Source organism: Hyperolius riggenbachi, chromosome 11, assembly GCF_040937935.1.
Source record: "Hyperolius riggenbachi isolate aHypRig1 chromosome 11, aHypRig1.pri, whole genome shotgun sequence".
NCBI classification, from domain to species: Eukaryota; Metazoa; Chordata; class Amphibia; order Anura; family Hyperoliidae; genus Hyperolius; species Hyperolius riggenbachi.
In genome coordinates this window covers 245432059-245446528 of record NC_090656.1, presented here as the reverse complement: position 1 = coordinate 245446528, position 14470 = coordinate 245432059, and the positions used below count along the sequence as shown (strand labels likewise).

Below are 14470 nucleotides of genomic sequence, written 5' to 3'. Positions count from 1 at the left end.
CCTCGCAGAAAATGGCTTCTGAGAGCAGGAAAGAGATAGAAAGGGTCAATAGTTCATAGATTTTAGCTCTGGCATACTTCAATAGAGTAACCAAGCAGCTTAGGGTGACCCAAACTACTAGGCATGTATAGGGGGATAAAAGGAACCAAAAAAGCCCTCCTACTAAAAAAGCAAAGCTTGGTGTAATTGCCTTCTTAAAACAGAAGGAAATTTGCAATAATTCAGTTATAAATGAACATTTGTGGTTACCCACAATGCATACTTCAATGAATGGGTCATTGAGCAAAACCATAAAACAGTAAAAACTTAAAAAGAAGATTTTAATATAGATTTTAAAATAAAACCGTGAAACATCTTGAAGAGTAATTTTTAGGAGAAGGAAGATGAATACAATTATTTATTTTATTAGTTTACTTCCACCTCGGGTGTCCTTTAACCACTTGTGGACCACCGTTATAAAATCCCCTAAAGACCAGGCCATTTTTGTGGAAATGGGCCACTGCAGCTTTAAAGGGGAACTAAAGAGAGAGGTATATGGAGGCTGCCATGTTTATTTCCTTTTAAGCAATACCAGTTGCCTGGCAGCCCTGCTGATCCTCTGCCTCTAATACTATTAGCCATAGCCCCTGAACAAGCATGCAGCAGATCAGGTGTTTCAGTGGTTCAGACTTATAAGTCAGATCTGACAAGACTAGCTGCATGCTTGTTTCTGGTGTTCTTCAGATACTACTGCAGAGAAATAGACCAGCAGGGCTGCCAGGCAACTTGTATTGATTAAAAGGAAATAAATATGGCAGCCTCTGTATACCTCTTACTTCAGTTCCCCATTAAGGCCTCGCTGCAGGGCCGCACAACTCAGCGCACAAGTGATTTCCCCACCTCTTTTTCTCCCCACCAACACAGAGCTTCTGCCTAGGAGAGCCGATCTCTCTCAAGTGCCCCAGGGGGACAGCGCTGCTGCAGATCGCAGTGCTGTACACAGTTATTAGAAGGTGGTTTCGCATCACTGTTGCTACAGAACAGAGGGGAGGGACAACACGCAACGCATAATGTATCGGAGGGGTACGTAGGCAAACAATGCCCTCGTCCTGCCACTCAGTGCCTGATTATCTCTGTGACATGTTAGGGAGATCCAGGGGCTCCGCATACATGGTAGCTTCCCAGCAGAGGCAGCCGCCTCCTCCAAGAAACCTCTAGGCTGTGATCCTGCGCAGTAGAGTGGACCCGATCTGGCTTGGATATTTTCACCTGAGCCCGAACGGAAAGCCGCTACTGCACTGGAGTCAGGCAAGGTAAATATTTACCTCTGCTGTTCACGGCTGATAGTGGTGGACCCTGGAGGGTGAGGAGGATGGAGGAAGCCTGATTAGAATCTAGGAGGGGAGGGTTTTAACTTTTTTTTTTTTTTTTTTTTTTTTTTTTTTTACAGATTCTCTTGAAAGTGAACCTCCAGACTAAAAATCTACTCAGCAGCACTGAAAAGGCTTGGTGTTTCTTTAACAATTTCACAGCATCAGAACTTTGTTTTTCTTACCCAAGCCTCATTTTTAGCTGCACAGCTAAGCTCCACCCCATCAAAGAAAACTGCCCGGGCATTTTTCCCCTGATGCTGTGCAAAGCATGCTGGGATTTCTGATGATGTTGTTCTCCTTCTGTTTTGACGCAAATTCGTTTTTAATTTTGAATTTGAGATTTGAAGCCTAGCGCGCGCAGCTGGGAGGGGTGATCAGGACACGGGACAGTTGGAACTGTGTCTCATGCTCCCTGCCACCTCCTTTCAACTAAAAAGATGGCTGCCCCCATGACAAAGATGGCTGCCCTCATGAAATCACAAACATTTGCCTGTTCTTTTAAAGAGACATTTAAGCCAGAAAAAAAAATTGAGTTTTACTCACCTGGGGCTTCTAACAGCCCCCTTCAGCAGTCCTGGCCACGCGTAGCTTTTTCCGCATTCCCGACTGTAATTAGCGCTATTGCGGACAAAAATACACGTTGCCGCATTACGCACGCATTGATATGCGACATCGCGTATTTTTGTACGCGTTGCGGTCCGCAATCGCGCTAATTACAGTCGGGAATGCGGAAAAAGCTACGCGTGGCCAGTCCTGACGGGTCTGTCGGCAAAAACGGAACTAGCTGGCAGTGGGGGACCAGAGGATTAGTGAGTGGCTGTGAGGACACAGGACTGCTAAAGGGGGCTGGTAGAAGCAGAACTAGCTGGCAGTGGGGGACCAGAGGATTAGTGAGTGGCTGTGAGGACACAGGACTGCTAAAGGGGGCTGGTAGAAGCAGAACTAGCTGGCAGTGGGGGACCAGAGGATTAGTGAGTGGCTGTGAGGACACAGGACTGCTAAAGGGGGCTGGTAGAAGCCCCAGGTGAGTAAAACTCTTTTTTTTTTTTCTGGCTTAAGGTTCACTTTAAAACCGGGTGGATAAGAGATTGTATTACCTATTAAGCTTAATTAACATAACTAATGTAACTTAGTGACACTATGTTTGTTTAGGCTGACGTTCCCCTTTTAAGAAGAGTATTGCACACCTCCTGACCTTAGAAGCCCAGCGAAATGCGTTGTCTGCTGCATCTTCTGTTGTTTTTGTTGAACTGGCGGTCTACGTTCTCGCATGTCATGCTGACAGCAGGCTATAGTACAGTATCCTACCCTTCAGCATGACATGGCGTTTGGATTGTATAGCTTGTGTGAAAGTCTCATGCATACCTGCACTGCTGCACACACCGGCACTGATAATATCCAGCTGTATATCAGGGTGCTCTTTCTTGGGGTCATAAGTCCCTTTTTACTATTTTTAGCACCGAAGAGCACATCCTGTAATTCTAATGCCATGTGATATAGATTACAGTTCATTTTAAGGGGAAATATAGATAAGCAGTGTATCATTCTGTGTCATTTCCCAGTGATCGCTGGACTACATCGTGCTATGAGATCATTGTCCAATAAACACAAGGGTGACACAGGATGCTGCAATGGGGAAACAGGAAATGGCGATGTCACCTCCACCATGATTAGGCTGCAGAGACTCACAGAGGCTGAAATGTATCCTATATGATCATTTCACTGTTAGTGCTTGGCGCACATGCGCAGCACATGCGCGGACTTCTGGCAGCAGCCGTGGACGGGCACGCATGGCCATGTGCACTCATGAGTCTCAATCGTGGTTCCCGTGGGTTGCAACGTTGTGTGGCTTGCGGGGGGGGGGGGTCGGGGACTTTTTTTTTTTTACTTTTTAAATATGTTGCCTGGAAGATCTTTAAAGTGTATCCGAGATAAACTTTTACTCATTGCATAATTGTGTTCCTTTCATATAGTTTATAGGGCATTCCTCAAGCCAAATACTTTTTTTTTTGTTTTGTTTTAACACTCAAATTCCCTATAAACTAAACAAGCCTTGCCCACAGCACCTTTTTGTGCCTTGTCACTCTTAGGGTACATACACACATCAGACTAAAATGAAAGATCACAGACCAATCTTACCACCCTTCATGTAGTATGAGAGCCATACTCTACACAGTCTTTTCTATGGAGCTGAACTCCACATCAGAAAAAAATCTCTGCAGGCTGCTGCACACACAGATCTCTGTACAGACACAAAAGATCAGTATCTGCAAAAGATCTGTTCCTGCCAAAAATCCATTCCTGCAAATTGCATTCATAGTCTATGAGATCTGCAGATCATCATACACACATGATTTAACTGACATTCATCTGCAGATCAAGCAATCTGAAAATCCATCCTGGTGGATCTGATCTGCAGATGAATGTCAGTTAAATCATGTGTGTATGAGGATCTGCAGATCTCATAGACTATCATTGCAATTTGCAGGAATGGATTTTTGGCAGGAACAGATCTTTTGCAGATACTGATCTTTTGTGTCTGTACAGCATCTGTGTGTGCAGCATCTTGCAAAGATTTCTGTCTGATGTTGAGTTCAGCTCCATAGAATAGACTGTGTAGAGTATGGCTCTCATACTACATGAAGGGTGGTAAGATTGGTCTGTGATCTTTCATTTTAGTCTGATGTGTGTATGTACCCTTAGAGTTATGTAGCAAGGGCTTATGGGAGCTCAGTCTGGGCAGGAGGAGGAGGAGGTTACTAGCCAGAGATTTCAGAGGCAGAGGGGAGGAGGGAGGAAGAGATGGGAGTGGACTTTTTACAGGCTGAGGGCTGGAGATGCTATCAGTTTGCCTGTGTAATGTGATCAGCAGAACGTGGCTGCTGTCATTGTATCACAGGAAGAAATAATCGTACACTGTTGAAGCTGTTTGCAGCTAGATTTTCCGTGCAAACTATCTAAACTTTAGATAAAAATGGTCCGCGACTTGTCCACTTGATTAGTGACTTTATTAAGGATTGGGTACTAGAACCCCACTGGGTTTAAATTCAAGATGGGATTTGGCCCTTGTCACTCACTAGTTGGTTTTCCTTGTTGCCTTGGCTCCTCCGGTTTCTCCGTGGTCGCTTTAGTACATGCTAAAATTTATATAGTGACAATGGTCTTATTGTCTTTGAAGTGTGCCATTTATCTTTTAGGTTTTTAACACTTACTGTCTATGTTTTTAGACTTGTACATTTATTGTCATGTTGTCTATTTTGATTTTAGACGACTGTATACTGTCTATATATGAGGGGTGTCTCTCTGCCTACTCTGTGGGCGGATAGTGGAGGGATCCTCCCTGTTACCCCACCCCTTCCTTTGGGCGGGGTGTGTGTGCACACATGTATATAATAGGTTTGATGTGTTGTACCTTTCTAGCCCCGAGTCCGAAACATGTCGCCTTTGTGTCGCTGGATACGTCCTTAATAAAGTCACTAAGCAAGTGGACAAGTTGCGGACCATTTTTGTCTTCACATAGCTTCGTTTCCAGGACCCAGCACTGTCCGGTACCAAGGGTTTGAGCGGTATTACCACTTCCATTAAACTTTAGATAAGATAAATAAACAAGTTACTTAAAGTGAACCTAAAGTCACAAAAAAAAAACGAGATGAACTCACCTGGGGCTTCCCTCAGCCCCCTGCAGACGATCGGTGCCCTCGCAGCTCCGCTCCGATGTCCCAGGACCCGCCGGCGAACACTTCCGGTTTCGCCGTCACCGGCCGACAGGCATGGGAACGCGAGTGATTGTTCGCGTTCCCAGCCTGTATATCGCCCCCTATGCTGCCATTGCGGCCAGGTCGCAATAGCAGCATAGGGGGCGATATACAGGCTGGGAACGCGAACAATCACTCGCGTTCCCATGCCTGTCGGCCGGTGACGGCGAAACCGGAAGTGTTCGCCGGCGGGTCCTGGGACATCGGAGCGGAGCTGCGAGGGCACCGATCGTCTGCAGGGGGCTGAGGGAAGCCCCAGGTGAGTTCATCTCTTTTTTTTTTTTTTTTTTGACTTTAGGTTCTCTTTATAGTTAGTTTTTCATCTCAGATTCGCTTTAAAATTTTTAGAAAATGATGCTGAAAATTCCAAATTGACGCAGATTTGATGCAATGTATGCAGCTTGGACATGGACCCAAGAGCCTGCCTGATCCTGGGTCATATCTGGGCTTGGTACAAAAAAATAAGTGAGGCAATCAGTGATTTTTACCAAGCACAAAACAAAATGCTCACTCCCCGATAGCATTCTGCCGCTTATAGGCCGCAGACTGCCAGTCAGCCGATAGGAAGTGCAAATACATTACACCTAGTCTGCAGTACTTAATTGAACAGAGGCTGAGCAATTCAGACAATCGTTGGAGAGGGCTTCAGTCACATATAGACAAAGGCTATATGACCAGCCCCCCTGCTATATGACCAGCGTGCAGGAAACTCCTTCCCATCTGCCCCCCTCTAACTAAACTGCATAAGGAGTTGCAATTGAAGTTAAAATATGCAAACACTAGTGCACATGACAGGCAGGGGCCCCGAGCACTGCCACTGCTTGGGACCCCCAAACCTGCATGCAGCACAATAGGGGAGTGCAGAGGAGCCCGGAGCTGCCACAGTGATGTGCAGTTTTAGGCGCTCACAGATAAGTAGCGCAAACCTGCTCGGGCTTCAGCGGAAAAATACAATCCTGTTCGGGGTGAGCTGCCGACAAGGCCTTGACGGTGTTTTGGGGGGTTACAGCGCTGGAACGGCCGGATGGAGGAGGACGGGGGCAGCCTCAGTATTATGCAGTCGTCCCTCTATTGGGATGAATGCAGCTTTGGGGCACTTTTTCCCCTACAGGTACTCTTTAAGCCGTCCATACTATGACCTGATATGACACAGGTGAAAGTTTTACATCTAGTTGGAGACTTTCCATGGCACAAGTACCATTTCATAAAATAGGGCGATCTGTTTCCTTCTCACCTGCAGGTACCGTGGAGAGGGATACGAGGAGGGACTTGCAGAAGGAAACCATGTTGGAGAGTCAGAGGGTAAACGGTATGGAGCGGTATATGGAGCAAGAACCGGATCAGAGGTACAGTGTGCAGTACTGTGGCACTGGCTGGATAATGTACTGGTTAAGGGCTCTGACACAGGAGACCTGGGCTCTGAACTCTGCTCTTTCTGTTCACTAGTCAGTAAGGAGACCTTAGGCAAGACTCCCTAACTTTCTTACTGCCTATAAACCACCCCCTAGTGGCTGCAGCTCTGGCCTAACACTGCTGCTGCCTATAGAGCGCCCCCTAGTGGCTGCAGCTCTGGCCTAACACTGCTGCTGCCTATAGAGCGCCCCCTAGTGGCTGCAGCTCTGGCCTAACACTGCTGCTGCCTATAGAGCGCCCCCTAGTGGCTGCAGCTCTGGCCTAACACTGCTGCTGCCTATAGAGCGCCCCCTAGTGGCTGCAGCTCTGGCCTAACACTGCTGCTGCCTATAGAGCGCCCCCTAGTGGCTGCAACTCTGGCCTAACACTGCTACTGCCTATTGAGCGCCCCCTAGGGGCTGCAGCTCTGGCCTAACACTGCTACTGCCTATAGAGTGCCCCCTAGTGGCTGCAGCTCCGGCGCTTTGAATCTGCCAGGAGAAAAGCGTGATATAAATGTTCTGTGTCTTGTCTTAAAGAATCCATACACTATTAAAGAGAGACTGAAGCAAATAAAAATTGCTATTTTTACCTCGTAGTTCGCTTCAGGAGTCTCAGTAGAGGTAAACCGCCTCATCCCCGCGGCAAAATGAGGGCTTTAGACCCCCCTCCCCCCAAATCCCCGGGGGGAAATCCAGGGAGCACTTCCTGTAAGAGTCAGAGCTTTCTGCTGTAGCTCTGCCTCTACTGATGTCAGTCGCCGCGGATCTCCGTCTCTCCCCGCCCCTCTCAGTCTTCCTTCACAGAGAGGGGCGAGGAGAGGCAGAGATCCACACGGCGATTGACGTCAGTAGAGGCAGAGCTACAGCTGAAAGCTCTGCCTCCCCGCACAGCAAAATCCGCGACTTTGAAAGTCGTGGGATTTGGGGGGTCTAAAGCCCTCGTTTTGCTGTGGGGATGGGGCGGTTTACTTCTACTGAGACTCCTGAAGCCAAATACAAGGTAAAAATAGCAATTTTCATTCGCTTCAGTGTCTCTTTAAAAGAGGCGCTATGGTGACATATAGTAGAATACAGTAAATTATTCAGGGTACCCACTTTTACGGTTTCCCCATCAGAAACCCTTCCTATATCCACATATAGCTGTATATTAGCATGTAGCTCTGCCCAGTGATGTTTAGCCTAGGCTGTTTATCTATGCATAATTCTCCTCCCAGAGCACTCTGGGAGACCAGGCATTATTTTTACTGGCTTCGGAATTTTCCTAAGCGAACATTCCACAGAGATCACCTGACAGGACTAAAGATGTTGATGTTGCCACTTGTGATAAATGTCAAATAAGCAATGCAGTGCGCAGAAGGTACAGAGGTACTGCCTCTGTCTGTGAAGCCTGAGGTCATGAGTTCATCTCAAGGGTCAGGAGAAAAAAAACAAACGTGGAAAAGGAGGGTGTGTGACGTGGCATGGAGTGGCAATTTAGAGACAGTAGAGCCTTGTACACAGGTACGAAGACAGTCACCTGCATGAATCCAGACTCGGTCCCCTGGGCAATAGTTGGGGGCTGAGTTCTAAGAATATGTGCTTGGATTCGGGTAGGTGTCGCTAAGTTGATGGGGGGGGTCCCTTACACATAGAGGCGCTCCTTATCAGAAACACTTTTTGGCCTTTCACTTTGTAATTTGTGGCTGCAGCAGGTTCACAGAGGGGGGACTGCTGTATGGGGCCCGAGTGAGTCTGGGGCCCGGAGAGCAGTACCACAGTCTGTGTCTGTCCTTCTGACTGCCCATTACTGTGATGAGAGGTGCTGAGGGGCGTTACCTTAGTTAGGCCTCATTCCGATTGCGTTTCGCTCGCGTCTCCATCCGCATTGGGCTTTTTTAGAGGCGATTCTTTGTTGTTGTTTTTTTCCCTCTCCCGGCGGAGTAGGTGATGCGGTTTTGTTAAAATCGCTTTTCCCGTACGTTTTTTTTTTTAATTCACTTAATGATGCAAGTCAGGAAGTGAACTCTTTGACCCAGAAAAGAATAAGTACACTGGCCTCAATTCACTAAGCTTATCTCCTGTCTTTAATAACGTTTCTAGAGTTGTTGCCATGGTGATAAGGTGTGTAGTATTCAGGAAACATTTTACCTCAGGCAAACCTAAAGTTACCTCTTCAATCCTTAAAATAACTACAGAATTCTAAAGTTAAAGTCAGGCTGTTCATTAACTGCATGTGAAAATAACTACAGAGGAGGTAACGTAAGGAATGAAGAGATAAGATAACTCTCTCACTGTGCGGTGGTAAGTTTTCTCTTGCCTTATTATTTCTAGCATGATGTTAGTGAATTGAGGCCATTGTATTTATTCTTAAAACTGCGAACGCTGCACAAAGCGATTTTGTGAGCGGTTTGCGTTTTTCCTATACCTTCCATTGAGGCGGAATCGCCTCAAAAATGGCCCAAGCACCGCTTATCTGAGCGGATCGGAAACAACGCTCAGATGTGAACTCTCTCATAGGGAATCATTGCACAAGCGCTTTTAGGGCGATTGAGAAATTCGCCAGCGCTTTTAAAAATCTCAAACACCCCTAGTGTGAATGAGCCCTAAGTGATTAAAGGCAACCTGAGACAAATGGGATGAAGGCTTTTTACTCACCTGCGAGTCCCTCCAGCCCCCTGTAGTCCCTCAGCTCCCTCCAGCCCCCTGTAGTCCCTCAGCTCCCTCCAGCCCCCTGTAGTCCCTCAGCTCCCTCCAGCCCCCTGTAGTCCCTCAGCTTCCTCCAGCCCCCTGTAGTCCCTCAGCTTCCTCCAGCCCCCTGTAGTCCCTCAGCTTCCTCCAGCCCCCTGTAGTCCCTCAGCTTCCTCCAGCCCCCTGTAGTCCCTCAGCTTCCTCCAGCCCCCTGTAGTCCCTCAGCTTCCTCCAGCCCCCTGTAGTCCCTCAGCTTCCTCCAGCCCCCTGTAGTCCCTCAGCTTCCTCCAGCCCCCTGTAGTCCCTCAGCTCCCTCCAGCCCCCTGTAGTCCCTCAGCTCCCTCCAGCCCCCTGTAGTCCCTCAGCTCCCTCCAGCCCCCTGTAGTCCCTCAGCTCCCTCCAGCCCCCTGTAGTCCCTCAGCTCCCTCCAGCCCCCTGTAGTCCCTCAGCTCCCTCCAGCCCCCTGTAGTCCCTCAGCTCCCTCCAGCCCCCTGTAGTCCCTCAGCTCCCTCCAGCCCCCTGTGGTCCCTCAGCTCCCTCCAGCCCCCTGTGGTCCCTCAGCTCCCTCCAGCCCCCTGTGGTCCCTCAGCTCCCTCCAGCCCCCTGTGGTCCCTCAGCTCCCTCCAGCCCCCTGTGGTCCCTCAGCTCCCTCCAGCCCCCTGTGGTCCCTCAGCTCCCTCCAGCCCCCTGTGGTCCCTCAGCTCCCTCCAGCCCCCTGTGGTCCCTCAGCTCCCTCCAGCCCCCTGTGGTCCCTCAGCTCCCTCCAGCCCCCTGTAGTCCCTCAGCTCCCTCCAGCCCCCTGTAGTCCCTCAGCTCCCTCCAGCCCCCTGTAGTCCCTCAGCTCCCTCCAGCCCCCTGTAGTCCCTCAGCTCCCTCCAGCCCCCTGTAGTCCCTCAGCTCCCTCCAGCCCCCTGTAGTCCCTCAGCTCCCTCCAGCCCCCTGTAGTCCCTCAGCTCCCTCCAGCCCCCTGTAGTCCCTCAGCTCCCTCCAGCCCCCTGTAGTCCCTCAGCTTCCTCCAGCCCCCTGTAGTCCCTCAGCTTCCTCCAGCCCCCTGTAGTCCCTCAGCTTCCTCCAGCCCCCTGTAGTCCCTCAGCTCCCTCCAGCCCCCTGTAGTCCCTCAGCTCCCTCCAGCCCCCTGTAGTCCCTCCAGCCCCCTGTAGTCCCTCAGCTCCCTCCAGCCCCCTGTAGTCCCTCAGCTCCCTCCAGCCCCCTGTAGTCCCTCAGCTCCCTCAATACCCTTCTGGCTCCATCCATTGTGCTCCTGTGAAGTCGGCACAATCCAGCGGGGTTATAGGGCACTGAGCATGCACAGTTCCAGGCCACGCCCCTCTTCCATCCTGCTCCCATAGATGGGGGCATTATGTGCAAGCAGTTATAGTCTTACAGAACTGAGCACACGCAGAACGCTCCCACTCATGGAAGTGCGTGAAAAGCGGACGCACAGAGCAGAGGGGAGTGAGAGGGGCCCAGTAAGTGTGCCCACTATAAGGCCCAAAAATTTCTGATGGTGGCCCTGAACTCTGACACTATTTCATGTGTTTCCTCGATTGCTGTGGGTCTTGTGACTTTAGTGCTTTGTCACGAGACATAGATATCTTGTCAGTACACCGTGTGCAGCTCTTCCTTCCATTGCAGTTCCTCCGTGACAGGCGGTGTCTTGGCCATTTTTACTGTAGGCTGAGATCTTTGTCAGTTCTGTCTAGTCGCACCTTCCACAGAGTACAGGATGATGTAATCCTATGTTTACCTTCAGAAGAGGTTAAGCTATCCTAACTGAGATATAATAATCCCGTGAAGAAAGATTTCTTTAACCACTTCAGGTTCCTGGAATTTTTTTCCCCCCCTTAAAGGACCTCTGTCGGGAAAATCTTAAAATTTAAAATGCATATAAATATAGACAAATATGAAGTATGTTTCTTCCAGAGTAAAATGAGCCAGAAATTACTTTTCTCCTATGTTGCTGTCACTTACAGTAAGTAGTAGAAATCTGGCATTACCGGCAGATTTTGGACTAGCCCATCTTCAAATGGGGGATTCTCAGGGTTTTCTTTATTTTTAAAAGCACTTAGTCGATGGCAGTTGCTCCGTACAACTACCAAAAAAGTGTACGGTGTGCAGGGAGGCTGGCCAGCATCTTTGTATAAAATCTATTTCAGTGAATGTCTTTATAAAGAATAAAGGCCATGCTGAGAATCCCCCATGAAGAGATAGACTAACCCAAAACCTGTCGGTAATGTCAGTGTAACTATTGTGGAATTATCTCCGTGGTCAGCGCACCAGATGTGCGCTGACACCGCGGAAGTCCTCCACAAGCGTATAAAACGACAGAACCCAGCTTTGGTGCTATGCACCTGTAGAGAGAAAGTGAGCACAGAGTCAGAATGTATGTGTGTCCACCAATCTAGGCGCCACCCGGCGACGGCGAACACACAACAGCGGAACGCAGTGGGAAGTAGCCAGCAGCAACCGCAGCTCTGGCCCACACTCCCAGACGGAAGGAACCATCACCACTACCGCTAGGGCGAATGCGATCCCAACAGACAGTACGATTTCCTGTCGACCGCCGCTGGTGGCAAGACAATCGCTACAGATAGACAGTACAAAGCAAAACAGATAATACAATCTGACTACGCTAGAAGGAATGCCTAGTGCACTCCCAAGGAATTACTCTAAGATAATCTTAGCAAACGATTTGCAAAGGCTGACACTCCAGGTAAGTAAGCAGAAACAAACCAGTATGACCAGCAGGGAATTCTGGGAAGAAATGGTATTTATACTGCAAGCCAACAAAGGAAGCAGCTAAGCAATTTGCATGAAAAGTGTATGCACATTCCTCCCCAGAACAGCAGCTCTGCAACTTGCAGAGTGAAGACAGGTCTCTTTTCCAGAGACCTGCAGCACTCAGACCTAAAAAATGGTCAAACAGCTGTCTGCCAGTGCAGACAGCAGTGCAGATCATTACAGTCAGATTTCTACTACCTACTATAAGTGACAGCAACATAGGAGAGAAGTAATTTATAGCTCATTTTACTCTGGAAGAAATGTACTTCTTATTTGTATGTGTTTTACATTTTAAGATTTTTGCGACAGTTCCTCTTTAAAGTGGATCCGAGATAAATTTTTACTCATTGCATAGTGTTCCTTACATATAGTTTATAGGGCATTCCTCAAGCCCAATACTTTTTTTGTTTGTTTGTTTGTTTGTTTTAATACCCTAATTCCCTATAAACTAAACAAGCCTCGCCCACAGCTCCTCCAGCGCCTAGGCATTCTGAGACCCATGTAGCAAGGTCTTATGGGAGCTCAGTCTGGGGAGGAGGAGGCGTTACCAGCCAGTGATTTCAGAGGTGAGAAGAGGGGAGGGGAGTTTTCACAGGCTGAGTGCTTAAGATGCAAGTAAGCTTGCCTGTATAATGTTTACAAACATGGCTGCTGTCATTGTTTCACAGGAAGAAATAATCATAAACTATTGAATCTGTTTGCAGCTAGATTTGCTGTGTAAACTATCTAAACTTTAGATAAGATATATAGACAAGTTACTTGTTACAGTAAGTTTCTCATCTCGGATCCACATCAAATTGCATAATTTCATTCTGTGGGACTTAGGCCCAGCTCGCACTTGCATTAAGTGGCAAATGGATCCATGAAAATGGATCTGATTACCGGTCGATCGGACATGTTTGCCTTCAGCGGCTTCTGTTCTGTTTCCACATTTCCCCCTAGACCCCGATCACCAAAGTGGATTTTGCTGGATAGAACGGTCAGTTTCTTCACTAGTGTGAAGAAACGTTCCGTTTTCTCATTGCCCTCATGCTGCGCTTCAGCTTCCGTTTCCATTCCGCTGGGCTCATCGGTCCGGAAAAAGTGCTGCAGGAGGAAACTTGCGGACTGTGTGGAACGGAGACGTTTGGACGGATATGAACGGATCCAAGGTTAACATTAGATCCATTTGCATCCGTTCCCTTCCAATCTGCGAACAGACTGTTTTTAAAGGCTAATGTGAACTGGGCCTAAGTTATTAAAAAAAAACTATTTTTTTCGAGAAAGTTGACTGAAAAATTAAAAGTAAAATCTTTTTAACCACTTAAGCCTAACTGGACGAACATTCTTGTCCAGATGGGCTGCGTGCACTTCCGCGGGCCGTGCACGCTCCTGCCGCTGGCCATTAGCCCAGCGATCAATGAATGAGATTATAGATCCCATTCATTGATCGAAGCCCCCCGCAGAAAAGCTGACAGAACCTTGGACTTTTTAAATATGCATGTCAAAGGAGTGTATTAATATCCATTTTTTAAATTATGAGCTGGTAAATAGTGATGGACGCAAATTGAAAAAATGTACCTTTGTTTCCAAATAAAATATCAGCGCCATACATTGTGATAGGGACATCATTTAAACAGTGTAATAAGCGGGACAAATGGGCAAATAAAATACATAGGTTTTAATTACGGTAACATGTATTAATTTAAAGCTATAATGGGTAATAATCCAAATTTTGAACCTGGTATGAATGAGCAATGGTTTAGGGATACAATATTTGAGCCTGCTACGACGTTGACAGAGTTCACAGATCAAATGATAAAAATAAAGGAGGATAAGGTAAAGGGTTTTAAATACTGCCAATTATTAAGTTTTTTCTATAAAATAAGAGGCAAAATCAGCGGACAGAAGAATTTCTTTGAGAGTTGTTTCAGTTCTGCTGTAAAAAAAGATAAATCAATATCCCTGTTGTATAATTTTATTGGTGGTTATTATGATCCCTTGCGTCCCCCTTTTTGCACAAAATGGGAAATGGATTTAAAACCGATTCAAGCCATGGATTGGGGAAAGATTTTTAAGAAGATCTGGACATCTAAGATTCCCGCCTACCAGCTGATTAATTATAAGCTGGTAGCGAGATGGTACATCTCACCAGCACGACTGAGTAAGATGAGAGCTAATACAAGCAATAAATGTTGGCGATGCCAAGCAGACAGGGGTTCACTCGCCCATATGTGGTGGTCCTGCCCTAAAATCCACAAATTTTGGATGGAAATTGAATCCTTCTGTAATAGAGGAAGGAAAAAAATCTGTGGATTTACAGAAACAAAGGCTATCCTGGGGACAGGGGAAGTCCAGAATCTGACCTATCCAGCCGCGGTGGTGGCAAAAAAATTAATAGCATGTAAGTGGAAAGAGGTAGAGGCTCCTACTCTGAGGGACTGGATAGGAGAGATGAAAAAATTTCTAGTATTGGAGGAATGGGAAGAAGAAGAAAAATTCCAAGATAGTGCCTTATATAAATGGCGAATGATCTGGTCGG

General features: G+C 47.5%; 1 protein-coding gene across 2 annotated transcripts in view; it reads left to right on the top strand.

Annotated features, from left to right (window-relative positions):
• The window catches only part of LTO1 (LTO1 maturation factor of ABCE1), an 89581-nt gene that overhangs the window by 3733 nt on the left and 71378 nt on the right, over nt 1–14470 (top strand). For both annotated transcript variants that reach the window (XM_068260051.1, XM_068260050.1), the window contains exon 2: nt 6348–6453. In XM_068260051.1, coding sequence (XP_068116152.1) covers nt 6348–6453 — 106 coding nt within the window. The remainder of the gene's footprint in view (nt 1–6347; nt 6454–14470) is intronic.